Below are 14,762 nucleotides of genomic sequence, written 5' to 3'. Positions count from 1 at the left end.
ACCAACAAGCTTAACAGGTGTGGCACAGCATCAGTCAGTGAGATAACTGGTTGGGGCTATAGGGGTAAGTTTGGGTGCATCCAGGTAACGGTGAGAGGAAACACATAATATGGACAGGGAGACTGACTTTGACACAACACCTGAACCTGCACCAGTCAGTTAGGACAGACGATCATTTGGACCCCATCTCGGACGAACATCATCATCCCTCTAAAGGGACAAAACATCTGGATCAAAATTTTTATTTGATGAAAATACAAAAACAGAACCATCAAACTGTTGAAGGTTATGATCTAAAAACATATTTGTGTATCTGAGAACATGTTAAAGTGGGATCATCAGACCAGTGCATCAATACCCAGAAGCCCCAGCATCTTGTCCAGTCGCCCTGCTCTCACAGTCCAAGTCTAAAAATGTTGATTTTCTTGACGATCATTCGGACCCCATGTCTACCTGGTTATTAGCATGTAATCTATAATTGGATATTTTATCCGGATCATGAAGAACTCACTTTAATACAGGCACCCAGAATGCATTGCAATGAGAATGCTATACTGGATCAGTGAGACCACATCTATATATCCTATATTTTCATCATCATCATCATCTTCTTCTTCTTCTTCTTCTACAACAATAACGATACACCTTGACACACACAGATATGTTATAATTATCACACACCTTTCATGATGAGTATGATGTTTGTGTGTGCGCATGCGTGGTTGCATGTGGCGACAGATGGTCAACTTTCCTCACAAAGAGAGAGAGAGAGAGAGAGAGAGAGAGAGAGAGAGAGAGAGAGAGAGAGAGAGACTTGGCTGATACTAATGGAAGATTTGTCACGTGATCCCCGGGGCCGTTTTAATGACGTATGTACCATATGGCGCGTGCCGGGAGGGCGTGGCCTCGATATGCTAATTACCCCCCTGTGTGTGTGTGTGTGTGTGTCTGTGTGTCTGTGTGTGTGTCTGCGTGTGTGTGTGTGTGTGTCTGATGCTGAGTATAAAATCAGCATCCTCCCACACACACACCTCAGAACGCTCAGAGCAGATCACGCACAGTCACGCCGGACTCACGCACATAGAGCGCGCGGGATGCGTGCGATCTGATGACCAGCGGCTTGTTACAACAGGTAGGTTTCTTTTTTCTCTTTTACAGATTAATAACTAATATCTGATTGATAAATTCCTCCTCTGATTGGTTCTTGGGATGTCTGTGCAGTCTAACCTTCAGGATGATAAATCTGATTCATTATTTATGCTCCCAAATGAATCCAGGCTATTAACTCTAATTCAAATCAGAGAGTTTTTAACAGTGATGCACTGATTTAATAATTCGTCTCATTTGTATCAAATCAATTAGCATGCGTAAAGCCTATAAAAGTAATAAAACCAAGATTCCTTATTTTCTTTATTTGTTTTTAATTAAATTTTTTATTTCCATATTATTATTTTTCCATATTCCTATAATTATATTCGTTGTTTCGTTTCTACCTCTTTCTCTGGAATTAAAAAAAGCTCATTTTTTTGTCCTTTATTCAGTTTATTTGTTATATTTAGTTTCTTCGTGTCCGCTCACTTCCACCTGTCTCACCCCCGCCTGTCTACCGATCTGTTTAATAAACGGGGCCAGAATAATTATTATCATAATTAGAACAATAATTATTTAAAAGCTCCTTCTTCCAGCCTGACGGTGAATCGTTGCGTTTTACATAATTAAATTTCACGCTTATAAATAAAACAAAAACGGATTTTTCTAACGGACTTCATTTTGACGTCTTTTAAACAGATACAAATTAATTTCAGTGATCAAAGCTGCATAATAGAACACGTTATTAATTATTAAAGTGACGGCTTTTTTGCAACAGTTTTCGGATTATTCTAAAAAATAAATAAATAAATAAATAAAACTAAAGGTCGTATGTTTTAAAGCCGTCCGCGTCAAATGTGTAGTCTAAATGAAGAACAACTGAAAGTTAATTAAAGTTGCAAGTTGAAAAGTATAGTATAGTATAGTAGAAAGTTATTTTATAGTTGCAGCTTCACGTTGACAGAATGTCCCCGTCTTATTTATTTAGCCTATGCATTCGTTTATTTCTATGTAGCCATTATGTTCTATGCATATTTAATTTTTCCTGCACAAACACACAAGAATAATCGCACTTGAATTGCTTATTTAATTATTAAGATTTAAACTATTCTTATAGGCTATTGTTAGATTCCGATTTGAATCAGATTGAGAACTTGCTGCATTTAAAAAAACAAATCAGTTTAAAAAACAGCCTATATATTTTTCAAGTTAACAAATCACAGCAGCTCAATTATCCTAAATGTTTATTATTATTAGTATTATGATTATTATTATTGTTTTTGTGTTTAATTTTATTCCAAAGAAAATAAAAGTTAGAACATCATCCATCCCTATACCTGCAGATTCTGTTCAACACATAGAAATGAACCAAATATAGATCTATATAGAATATAGAGTCTGATCTCATGGGAATACATCTTTCCATTATTAAATACACATAGAAATGTGTGGTTCATCTGGTAAATCATGATACTGTAAAATTAAGTCAGACTAATTTTAATACCAAAATGCAAAAGAAATAGTTTGGAGCAAAAAACATTTGCAAAAATGTAAATTAATGTTACACAAAACCATCAGGATGTGATATAGAAATAATCATGTGAAAATAAATGTCCCCTGTTCCTCAAAATGTGGTTGTTATTTATAACTTTTGATAACAGCTCTGAGAATATATTGTATATTATAACCAGGCCTCTAATAGGCAGTTTAATTATTTTCTATTAATAAGCTTTCTTCTACATAGATTAAGTGTGATAATGAGTTTTTAATTGTTTTCTAATGAACTGATTTATTGTGTTTTCTTTAGTCTCAAACACAGAATCAGCATCATCATGACCAGGTCAGTGCAGGAGGAGCAGGAGTCAGTGGAGTCGGAGGAGCAGCAGGAGCTTCACAGCGCCTCAGAAGCAGGAGAGGAAGAGGAGGACAGCCTCGACCACCTGGAGGACGAAGAGGAGGTGGATGATGAGGAGGAAGAGGAGGAGGAGGACGGCGAGAATAAACCTAAGAGGCGAGGGCCGAAGAAGAAGAAGATGACGAAGGCTCGTATTCAGAGGTAAGGAGATTGATGTCTTTTAAAAACTAATATGTTCAGCTAAAATGTGCAAAAAATGTAAAGTTTGTCCTGAGGTTGGCACTACTGGAAAAATCACGCGGTCATGAAAATGTACAGGGCTCATCCTCTGAGGAGCAGGATTGTGAAGAGTAGATTTTATGGAAATCTGACTCGTATACTTGTTCAGACACCCTGGACCAAAGTGTTGGACGGACAAACATCATCATCCCTCTAAAGGGACAAAACATCTAGACTGAAATGTTACTGAGCAGGTGGCAAAATCATTGTTATTTGATGAAAATACAAAAACAGAACCATCAAACTGTTGAAGGTTATGATCTAAAAACCTATTTTTGTATCTGAGAACATATTAAAGTGGGATCATCAGACCAGTGCATCATTACCCAGAAGCCCCAGCATCTTGTCCAATCGCCCTTTCCTTGAATCTCAGTCTGCCTTGTTTCCCAAAAGCATCTTAAGGCTAAGATGATCGTAAAATCCGTCTTATGTACCCTCTTAAGCTTAAGATGCGTTTCCCAAAAGTATCATGAAGTCACGCTAAGAATTTAAGCATAGATTAACAAGTAGCTCCTACCCACTCATAGGTAACCTAACCAAAAACTACAAAATGGTTTTGAGGTTTTGTTCATTTTAAAGTCCATACTTTTACTTGAACACTGATGTTCTGTCTTAGAATATTTAAAATGAGTCATGTTTGACTCAATAAGAAAATATAACTAAACTAACACACACATATATTAATCAACAATTGATTTGTGCAACTGATCTGTCGTCATCGTCCTCATTTAGGAAGCTTCGTATTCATACCGAACAATTCCGAGTATAAAACATTTATTTGTGTCATTTACAACAGTTGTGGTTTGTGATTCATGTATTTTTAATATATAGCATGGCTTACAGATATGTAAAGTTACTTTAAACTGTATTCAGTATCATTTTCAGCACCACAGACAGCGGACGTTAATGGTGTGCACAAGCTCTCACAGCAAAGAAAAAGGGTTTACAATTTAAAGTCCATTCACCCAGCAGTGTCTATCTAATAGCACGTGTACACCAGCCCGGTTTTTAGCCGCACTCGGGTTTGACGGAATAGCGTCATATAGTTCAAGTGTATTTTCTTCTGTTCTATGTGAGTGACTAAATTAATCATATTGTACATTGAGCTGTGGTTGCTGCCAAAATGCCTGTAAGCAAGCATGCTAACTACTTAGGCTGCATTCACGCCAGATCCAGCCGTGCGGCGAAGTCCTCCCATTCATTTTGAATGGAGGTAGTGTGTTTGAGTGGGTGTCGTAAAAAAATGACTGCATGTAAAATTTCTCACAAGTGCAGTTCTTGGATGCTGATTATCACTACCAGGAAGTTACATATAGGATAATTGGTAACAAAACTAACATTGAATCTGCTTTGTGTTTCTGCAGGTTCAAGGTCCGTCGGATGAAAGCTAACGCCCGGGAGAGGAACCGCATGCACGGGCTGAACGACGCTCTGGAGAGTCTGCGGAAAATCGTCCCTTGTTACTCCAAAACCCAGAAACTGTCCAAGATCGAGACGCTCCGCCTCGCTAAGAACTACATCTGGGCCCTGAGCGAGGTTCTGCGCTCCGGCAAGGCACCCGACCTGATGAGCTTCGTCCAGGCACTCTGCAAAGGTCAGTGTCACCTTACAGCAACAGTTTGGACTGGGTTGTTCAAGACCCAGAGTCAGTCTGGAGCCTGATCTCTGGTTATATGAAATATAATAGACACTGCAATGCTTGATCATACTGTATGTATTGACTGATTATTGTCTCTCTGCTCTCAGGTCTGTCTCAGCCGACCACTAACCTGGTGGCGGGCTGCCTGCAGCTGAATCCTCGGACTTTCCTGCCGGAGCAGACGCCCGACCTGCCAGTTCACCTTCCCCCCGCCGGTGCTGCCACCTATCCCGGACACTACTCCTACCAGAGCCCTGGGCTGACGGCCGGCCTGCCCAGCCCGCCCTACGGCACCATGGAGCCTTCCCACATCTTCCACCAGGTCAAAGGTCAGCCCTACGGCCCGCTGGAGCCCTTCTTTGATGGCGTCCTGGTGTCAGACGCCCCAGCGTTTGACCCGCCCCTCAGCCCGCCGCTCAGCATCAACGGGAACTTCTCATCCTACAAGCATGAGACCGTTACAGCTGCAGAGTACGACAAGAGTTTCTCCTTCAGCGTGCACTACGGAGGAGGAGGAGCTGGGGGACATCCTGCCATCTACGGTGGTGCGGGGTCCAACCCGCGGTGCGGTGAAATGCAGGTGGACGGGCTGATGGGCTTTGATGGACACTCGCATCACGAGCGGATGATGAACGCCCAGCTGAACGCCATCTTCCACGACTCCTGAGGAAGAGGAGGACGAAGGACTGAGAGACTGATGAAGACAGAGAGACGAACAGAAACAGTTATATGGAGACAGTTCTGTGCATGTCTATCATTTCATAGCTGTCTTTACTTCTATCTATTCTTCTTTCTGTCTGCGTCAGGCTCTACAACTCCTCCTCATCATGAGGGCGGTGACGTCGATGACGATGACAAAGTCACGTTGATGATGTAACCTTCTTTGTAGCGCTTCATCCTGCAGGAGACGCTCTCTGAATGTCTCGTTATTATCCATATTATCACTTAAAAATAATCAATAATCAATAAGCAATAATCTGGAGGAAACTATGCAATTTTGTTCAAACCTGAGCGACGCTCAGCTGATAATTCCAAATGTTGAAAGAATAAAGATTTCTCTATTTTTGGGTCTGTGTGTAAAGGCGGCTTTGAGCCGGAATTGGGCCGGTGTTTGGCCGAAATGTTCATGTTGTTCATGTGGTTTTTACTTTTTGCTTTTTATAACGTTCCTGTAGCGTTCTGTTAACATTTCATGTGACTCTTGTTCATATTTTATAAGATAGATGTTTATAAAGGCCTTTCATTAAAAGGAATTCAGTGTGATTCATCTGAGAGACTCTGTTCATCAGCAACAACACAACAAAACAACAAATCACTTCCGTTCAGTCCAGTTTACTGTAGCTGTAACCAGGTTAGTTCAGTCCAGTTTACTGTAGCTGTAACCAGGTTAGTTCAGTCCAGTTTGGTCAAGTTCACATCAGTCAAATTCAACACTATTAAAATGTTTAAATAACACATTTATTAAAAAAAACAAACACAGAAAATAATATGTCGTCAGTATAACATAAAAATATTTTATCTTCAATTTGGGTCATGTAGACACTATAGATTAAACATTTTAATTGCCCAAGCAATCAACGATCTGACTGTTGGACGATATATATATATATGGTATAGCTTATAGATGAAATGATAAGTAGATTAGTCCATTGACAGAAAATGAACCTGGGTACCACTTTAACTCTGCCTATTTAGCATTTATAAGTAAACATTGCAGAAATAATTTTATAATCACTGTAATGTTGCATGTAGCTATACGTTTTTATTAACGTCATTTGTCAACAACTCTAACTCCTCCTGTGGGCACCCGTCCATGGACATTCCTCTATAAACATAATGAATGACAATATAGTAAAACACAGTTGTACTAATATAAAATATACCTTCACACGAGAAGTTATAATTGTTGACAAATACTATATACTAATTAACACTTAAAATGTCCTCATGACTACAACTACATGTTGGAAGTCACTTATTAGCTGTTTATATAGTGCTTATGGGGGGTTAAAATAAAGTCTTACTGAATTAACAACTATTTTGATAACCAATTAGTCATATAACTACATTTTTTTAACCATCAATGCCCAAATTTCACTGGTTCCAGCCTTTCAAATATGAATATTTGCTGGTTTTCTTTCTCTTGTATGACGGTAAACTGAATATCTTTGGATTTTAGACTGTTGATCGGACAAAGTGAGGAATTTAAAGACTTTACCTTGTGTTCTGGGAAATTGGGGCATTTTTCTATATTTTTGGAACAATTAATCCAGAAAATAATCGGCAAATTAAATGATAATCAAAACAATCATTAGTTGCAACCCTGTAATACTGTTTGAGTTTTCCACGATCCAACTTACAACAGGGCTGCTGTCAAAAGATACACTATAAACTAGTGAGCTTATTTTAATAATATTGGAGAACCCGCTCACAAACCTACAGACGTCCTTAAAAGATTCACACCATCAGCTAAAATGAGATTGAAGGTTGAAGTCTTGGAGATACAAGGTTTCCATGTAACAACAGGGTTTTTTAAAGTGGATTTTAGGCTCCAAGTATTAATACACACATGAGGAGAAAACACATATCTCCTTACAGAGAAAACCCTGTTAACACGTTAACAACATTATCACGCAGACTGAAGGACAAAACCTGGATCACTGTGTGTGTGTGTGTGTGTGTGTGCGCGCGCGTGTGTGTGTATGAAGGGCACAGATGTTCATTCTGCAGGCGAGATTTTAATTTATGAAAATGATCTCGTTTATGCATGAGAGCCCCCCTCCGTACACACTGCTGTCCTGCTGTGTGTGTGTGTGTGTGTGTGTGTGCGTGTGTTTGTGTGTGTGTGTGTGTGTGTGTGTAAGTCAACAGGGACAATATGGTGGCCATATCCCACCATTTAGCCTTCCTGTTAAAGTAGAATAATAATGAGAGAAAGTCAGACGGCAGCATAAAGATTCATCATGTTCAAATGGAACGGAAACTATTTTATTAACACCTACGAGATATCTGGATGTTATTTATTAAAAATGCTGAGAAAAGCTCCTTTAAATACACTTACTGTACAGATAAATATGGAGATCTGGAAAAATTAAAAGGGAAAATTGCTGGAAAAACCTGAGCTGTTTTTATTCTTTATTGGAGAAAGTTATAATATTGACGTCATATGGACATTTTTCATTCAGAATACAGTTACTGTAGTAGCAGCCGCAGTATTAGCAGTATCAATAGTAGTATTAGCAGTAGTCTTTGTGATAGAGGTTTTGTGTTTCAGTCTGTTGGCTGATCATAACACTGATTAATGCAGCTTAAACTCAGCCATCTGTCATCAACACACAAACTCATAATATGGTGTTTATATCGCAGCCAGGGAACATCCTTCTCTCTGATTGGTTGGAATGTGCCTTTTAAAATCATGTACAGTAGGAGGACAATGTGTCTGTAGTAGACTTTATAGTATGGGTTTATAGGCAGGGAAAATAGGGGGGTTGGTATTTGTAAAAATCACATGCTGAACATGAGCCCAAAAAAGTTTTTTAGCTTCCTGGTTTTTGTCAAGGCCTACGGAAGGAGGCTGGAACACGGGTGGACACGGGTCTTGGGGTATGGGGTACAACACATGCACAGTGTAACTGAAGCTGCAGTCGTGCTAGGCGATTGGCTCAATTTCGGTGAGTGCAGACCAGATTTTACTACGCCTGTGTGGTACCCCAAAGATATGCCGCGTTCATGAAGCGTGACCCAGCCGCTTTCAATAGGCCTTGGTTTTCGTCCATTCGAGACTTCCTTTGGCCAAGCCGGCTGACTTCCTGTTGGCTCCACGTACAAATGAATGGGATAAAATAATTTAATCACACGGCTCTTTTAGACATCCCAAATGTTACTGGACCAAATGGATCAAATTCTGACAATATAAAGAGTCATTACAGGATGTTTGTGACGAAAATATTCACTGTTTTACAGTCGCCCCTTTTCCAATGATTTTTAGACTATGGGGAAAATGCTTTTTGGACCAGTGTGCGTCATGTGATGATCCCGGAAGTTGCAATAACAAGTGTGGCCACTTTGCCAAAATCGCCTCACAGCCAAGCGCTGATTCTAGGAGCTTGAAACAGCCCATGTAGGATCACATCATTCAAAGTAGAAGGAGCCGATTGAGAAAATAAGAACCTTTAAGAATTTTAAAGACGTTGACTAAACAGTTTTTGTCTTTAATGAAATAAAACTACCAACACAATCTCAGACAGAAAGCAGCAACAGTCACACATAGGCCTACTGACTAAACTGGCAACCCTCAATCTAACCTGGCAACTTGCTGCATATTTTTATACTTTTAGCCTACTTAAGTAGGATTTTGAATGCAGGACTTTTACTTGTAACAGAGTAGCCTATTTTTACACTGTGGTATTGGTACTTTTACCTAAATAAAAGATCTGCAGGCTACTTATTCCACTGATTATAAATGTTTTGTATGAAAACAGACAAAATACGCGCAGGAACCTAACTAATAACTTAAGTAGGCTACAGTAAAAATATAAAGTAGCATAAAATGGACATACTTAAATAAAGTAAGCCTACAAGTAGGTAAGAGGTAAAGTTGAGGATTTATTTTCATATGATGTGGAAACCTTTCATACATTTTATGAATGGCCTGACTGTAGATCCCTGTGATCGGATAAGGATTGGTGCTACCACCGACACTCCAAGGTAGCTTGTAATTTGTATCATTGCTGGTGCAGGATGATTGTGAATAGGGAGATAGAATAGGATGATGACTGAATTGTACACTGATTTCTTTCTTTTTTTTAATTGATTATATGTATATGTGTTTTTGTATGTGTATGTACTGCATGTGCGTATATCTGTATGTATGCATATATGTATACAGTATATATATGTATATATAAATAGATTTTATTTTATTTTATTGTTTTTTCTTTTTACTTATTCATCTATTTTTTTGTATATAATATGTTTTTCCTGTATCTATATTGGCTTACTTTATATTAATATTAGGTTTGTTAAGTTTCTTTGTACCAAGAATGTAAGTATTGGGGACGTTTGTGAATGTTTGTTCTGTTGTTTGAAATGAACAAAAAAACAATAAATATAATATTGAAAAAAAAAAATAACAGCCTCGATCATAAACTGATGGAGAGTTCAGGCTCCTGTGTGCGCACTCCCGCTTGGATGAACGCGGGAGCGCGCACCCCCGTTGATTAGCAGACACCGGTGGATCCGCCGCGTGCACGAGGAGCTGTGAGTCCGTTAATCCGAGCTGCTCCCCGTCTCCATAGCGACGACGACACCCCGGAAATACAACACAGCCCGTCAGTGGTGATCAGCTTATTATACCGTGTGTTTATCTGAAGAGGAACAATAAACTCACAGCCGAGTTTGTTTGTTTGTTTGTTTGTTTGTTTGTTTGTTTGTTTGTTGAGTCGGTAAACATGTCGGAGCCTGAGGAGGAGCTCCAGGGAGAGCAGAGAGACAGCATGAAGAAGAAGAAGAAGAAGAAGAAAGAAAAACCAAGCGCCAAGAAGAAGAAGGAGAAGAAGGAGGAGAAGAAGGAGAAGGAGAAGGAGAAGGAGAAGCGGGAAGAAGAGGAAGAAGAGGAAGAGCAAGTGGAGGAGGAGAAGGAGGAAGAGGAGCACAGGTGAGTGTTTGTTCTGAGGGTTCCTTCAGTTTAGAGCTCTCTGATTGGTTCATACAACAAACTGAAGAATCAGACCAAAGAAATCCATCAATTCACTTAAAGGTCCCATCTCGTGCTCATTTTCAGGTTCATGTTTGTGTTTTGTGTTTCTACTAGAACATGTTTACATGCTGTAATGTTCTAAAAACACATTATTTTCCTCATACTGTCAGCGTGAATACGCCTGTATTTACCCTCTGTCTGAAACGCTCCGTTTTAGCGCATTTTGACGGAATTGCAATAGAATTGCGTTGCTAGGCAACAGATTGGGTCCATGTTTACTTCCTGTCAGCTGATGACATTCACATACACTGCAACCAAGCCCCCAGGAAATGCGCCGGTCGACGATCCGGACTTTCGTAATGGCCAAACGGCGGCACTGCAACCTCCGTGTCAGTCACGTGATGACGTTGGGCCCAAAAATACTTTTTCCCATAGACTTACATTGGGAAAGAGACGTCTGTAACTCATCGGATCATTTTTTTTTAGGTGAATCAACTCCCCAGTACGAACACTCTAATAGCCCTTATTTAAAAAATTAAGTTTTTAAAGTTGTAAAATTGCACTAACAGCTGAATCCGGAGTTATTTCCCTTCCTCCGTTCATGTGAGTGAGACCCAGACCGAGGTTGGAGCGCAAGCCGTGACGACGGCGTGATGTTGGGACCCCGTGACCAAGTCATGTGACCGAGCGGACGCTACTGTGCATGTCCCAGTTGCCCAAGATCCGCCAAGATCCGGGTACTTTTCCAGACGGAAGTCGAGTCATTTAGGCTTCATGCTCCAACGCTGTATCCAATTCTTTTAATACATCCATAGTATATTCCCTCTGTCTGAAATGCTCCGTTTTAGCGCATTTTGACGGAATTTCAACAGAATTGCGTTGCTAGGCATCAGCTTGGGTCCATGTGTACTTCCTGTCAGCTGATGTCATTCACATACACTGCAACCAGGAATAAACTGGGACACATTTACAATGTTTACGTTTAAAATTGTGTCAAGGGTCTAAATATTGTATATTTGTGTCATCACAAATGGGCAGAAATCCTGACAGCTTGTTTCAAATGCAGAGTTTCTGAATACGGGCTGTGTGTATTTCCCTGTGGATTGAGTGTTTTGATACTTTCACAGTATTTATATAGGATTTAAGCCTGCTCTATAATAAAAAAACATGAAAATCTCACTTTTTTATAATATGGGACCTTTAAAAAAAAAAAAAGCCCTGCAGTACTAGTAGTAGTTTACCTAAAACTAAAACAGACCTCTGATTGGTTTGAAATAAACTATGTGTGTTTCTTTGTGTGTGTCAGTGAGAGTATTGTGCTGCGTGGGATCTTCAAACTGGGGAAGAAGAGTCATGACGTCCTGCTCACCCAAACCAGGCTGACGTGGATCCCCATCACCCCGGAGACCCCCACAGGTCAGTTGCTACGGTGATGGGCTGTCATAGTGATCACAGTCGTCCTGTTGATATCAGACAGACAGGCAGACTGTGTGTATGTCGAGGCAGCTGGTGCTGTAATGGAGAAGTTCTGAGACCACCTGAAACATGACATCTGGACACACACACACACACACACACACACACACAAACACACACACACACACACAGAGAGAGAGAGAGAGAGTATTACTGGGGTTATAAAGTTGTTACATCCTTCGGTTTTGGTAATCATCTGGCTGTTTAAAACTCTGGATGATGTCAAATCACTTAAACAGCTGAATTATCTGTGTTGCTACTGCTGTAACTTTAAGTCCCCAGCTGCGTAACAGCCTCTCTGCTACAACACTAGCACCAGGGGAACCCGTTGTTGCCCACAAACCTGTACGAGCGCAGATTTTCTAAGAATAAACAAGCTATGGATCAAATTATTTTTCTCTGCATGCAGAGTTGGCTGAAGTTTTGTATTGGCGGCCAGCTCCTTTGCTAATTCTGGGGTTTGGTGCTTCACTCGGCTAAAATCAGTGTCTGGGTGATGGTGTACGAAGTATTTTTTTAAGATAACCTCTAGGACTTTGTCAGAAATCACTCCATCTTTACTACATAGTGCACGACATTTACCGTCCACCATTTTAGTTCAATTCTTTAGTTGAATTCTGAGTGTTAAACCTGCAGTAGGCAGAAAGTTTTTGGCATCATAGGGCAAAAATTCCATAATAGCCTTTAAGCATATTGTAATTCAAGTGCTCTGAGAGAAAACTAGACTTCCTCCTCCTCATGGCTCTGTTTTCAGGCTTTAAAAAATCTAGCCCATGATGGGAGACTTTGGCCAATCACAGGTCATTTCAGAGAGAGAGTGTTCCTATTGAGCGATCCTATTGGCTGTTCATGCAAGGGAGGCAGATGTAAATCACTCGTAAACTCCGAACAAGCACCGGAGGACACAGAAGCACATGGCTTTTTTCAGATTACCTGTCTCATGCACTTCTGTCAGGATATAGTGACCGTTTTATAAAAATAACTTTTTTTAATCATGTTTGCTTCAATTCTACCCACTGCAGCTTTAAATGTATGCTCTAATACAGCGCCCACAAAAATTCCAATAATGGAACAAAAACAGTAGCATCCATGACATGTACATTACTTTCTGTGTTGCCTTTTATACATGCACAAATTATATTCGTGCAACACTACACCTGTCAGTGATGATACAAAAATTCGGACTGATTTGAGTCTGAATTCTCAATGTATTTTTTACTATAGAGGGAACTATTGAGTTACTACTATTGACTTTATGCAGCCCGCCCATTTATTTGTTTGTTACATCTCTGGTTTTGTCTCCTAACTTGCTTGCTGAAGTAAATACAAGTAAAAAGTTGCAGTCCTGATTGGTTCACACAGCCTACCATACATTTTTTTTTTTTTCGAAGTTGGGAACACACCACATCTGTGACCTGACACCACCACATCCACCACAGAAATCAGATTAAAAATATCATCTTTAATGCAAAGTCACCTACAGCTCTAACTAGCTTACAGGTACCTCACGTTGTGTTGCACTTAAAAGCAACACAAAGCAAAGCAAAACATTTTCAAGAGCTCTGAATCTAATTGTTTTTACGCTGACTTTGTAACAACTGTCCAGGGAATACGGATGAAAAATAGCCCTTTGGCTAACTCATTACTCAAACTAAATTACAGCAATTAGTAGTTAATGTGATCTGTCCCTGTTAACCAACCAATAAATAATACAGAAGTAAAACAAATCAGTACGATGATGCAGGTTATCAACATTATTTTCTTCACAAATGATCACTACACCAGCTGATTTTTGTTTTGTTGGTCTAGAAGCTCAACATGGATTACAATTCAACTATTTAATAAATAATATGTCTTTAATTGATAATATCGTTTAGAATAATCACCTTGTTCAATAATAATGAGCTCATGTCATGGAAGACTGTGCTGTGTGTAATTAAAAAAAGGAGTCTCTACTGTTTTGCAACAAGACATATGGTATTAGCACATGTTTTGAATGGACAGCTGCTATGATATCATAATAAGACACAAATACCAACACATTCTGACCATGATTACTGTAACAGTAACATGACAGCTGATCCCAGAGCTGTGTCAGAGAAATGATCTAATTAGCGCTATTGTGTAAATATCATATTTGATAAAATACAGGTGCAAGGTGATCACAAGCTGCAGATGTCAATCCACACAACGCAACAAATGTCAACTTCCGGTGTAGACAGGAATTTAAAAGACAAAGGCCATACGGTTTGAGAACTTTCTTGCTGCTGAGACGCAAAAGGTCAATAAAGGGAGTAGTGAATGAGGGAAATAGGGAGTGATTTCGGACACAGCCTTGATGACCTTTTCTGTTATACCAACATAATGTTATTAACAACCTGCAAAGAAAATATTTTTGGAATCTGTGAATCGATTCAGAATCATTTAAGAGAAGGATTGTAATTGTTACATGAGTCTTTTCTATATTTTTTCTATCTCAAACCCTTCTACCTGGACTGACTGCAGGTACAGGCCTCTGAGCAGGGCCACCACCACCATCTCTCACACAAACATCTCAGCCAGTATGGTCTCCTGTAGCTCTGATCACAGCAGAAGCTGGCAGAAAGAGATTCCTTCTTCCTGTGATTACAGGAAGGAGCAGAAACTCGATATCAAGCTAACTACATCTCCAGCTTGCCAAAATAAAACACAACTGAAACGCACACATTTAAAGACCCAGTTTTAGT

General features: G+C 39.7%; 2 protein-coding genes across 2 annotated transcripts in view; both read left to right on the top strand.

Annotated features, from left to right (window-relative positions):
* The first annotated feature begins 976 nt into the window (after positions 1 to 976).
* neurod1 (neuronal differentiation 1) lies at positions 977 to 6,125 on the top strand. The gene is made up of 4 exons (XM_037788840.1): positions 977 to 1,132; positions 2,897 to 3,145; positions 4,588 to 4,817; positions 4,970 to 6,125. The coding sequence occupies exons 2-4, from the start codon at positions 2,922 to 2,924 to the stop codon at positions 5,527 to 5,529; spliced, it is 1,014 nt and encodes a 337-aa protein (XP_037644768.1). The 5' UTR covers positions 977 to 1,132; positions 2,897 to 2,921; the 3' UTR covers positions 5,530 to 6,125.
* A 3,845-nt stretch (positions 6,126 to 9,970) lies between these two features.
* Positions 9,971 to 14,762, top strand: part of cerkl (ceramide kinase-like) — a 33,729-nt gene continuing 28,937 nt past the window's right edge. Inside the window, exons 1-2 of the mRNA XM_037789973.1 lie at positions 9,971 to 10,518; positions 11,867 to 11,976. Of these exons, the coding sequence (XP_037645901.1) occupies positions 10,313 to 10,518; positions 11,867 to 11,976 (316 nt within the window). The 5' untranslated portion in view covers positions 9,971 to 10,312. The remainder of the gene's footprint in view (positions 10,519 to 11,866; positions 11,977 to 14,762) is intronic.

The sequence above is a fragment of the Sebastes umbrosus genome, chromosome 13, assembly GCF_015220745.1.
Source record: "Sebastes umbrosus isolate fSebUmb1 chromosome 13, fSebUmb1.pri, whole genome shotgun sequence".
Lineage (NCBI taxonomy): Eukaryota > Metazoa > Chordata > Actinopteri > Perciformes > Sebastidae > Sebastes > Sebastes umbrosus.
Note: the sequence above shows the minus strand (reverse complement) of the source record. Positions and strands in the feature narration are given on the sequence as shown.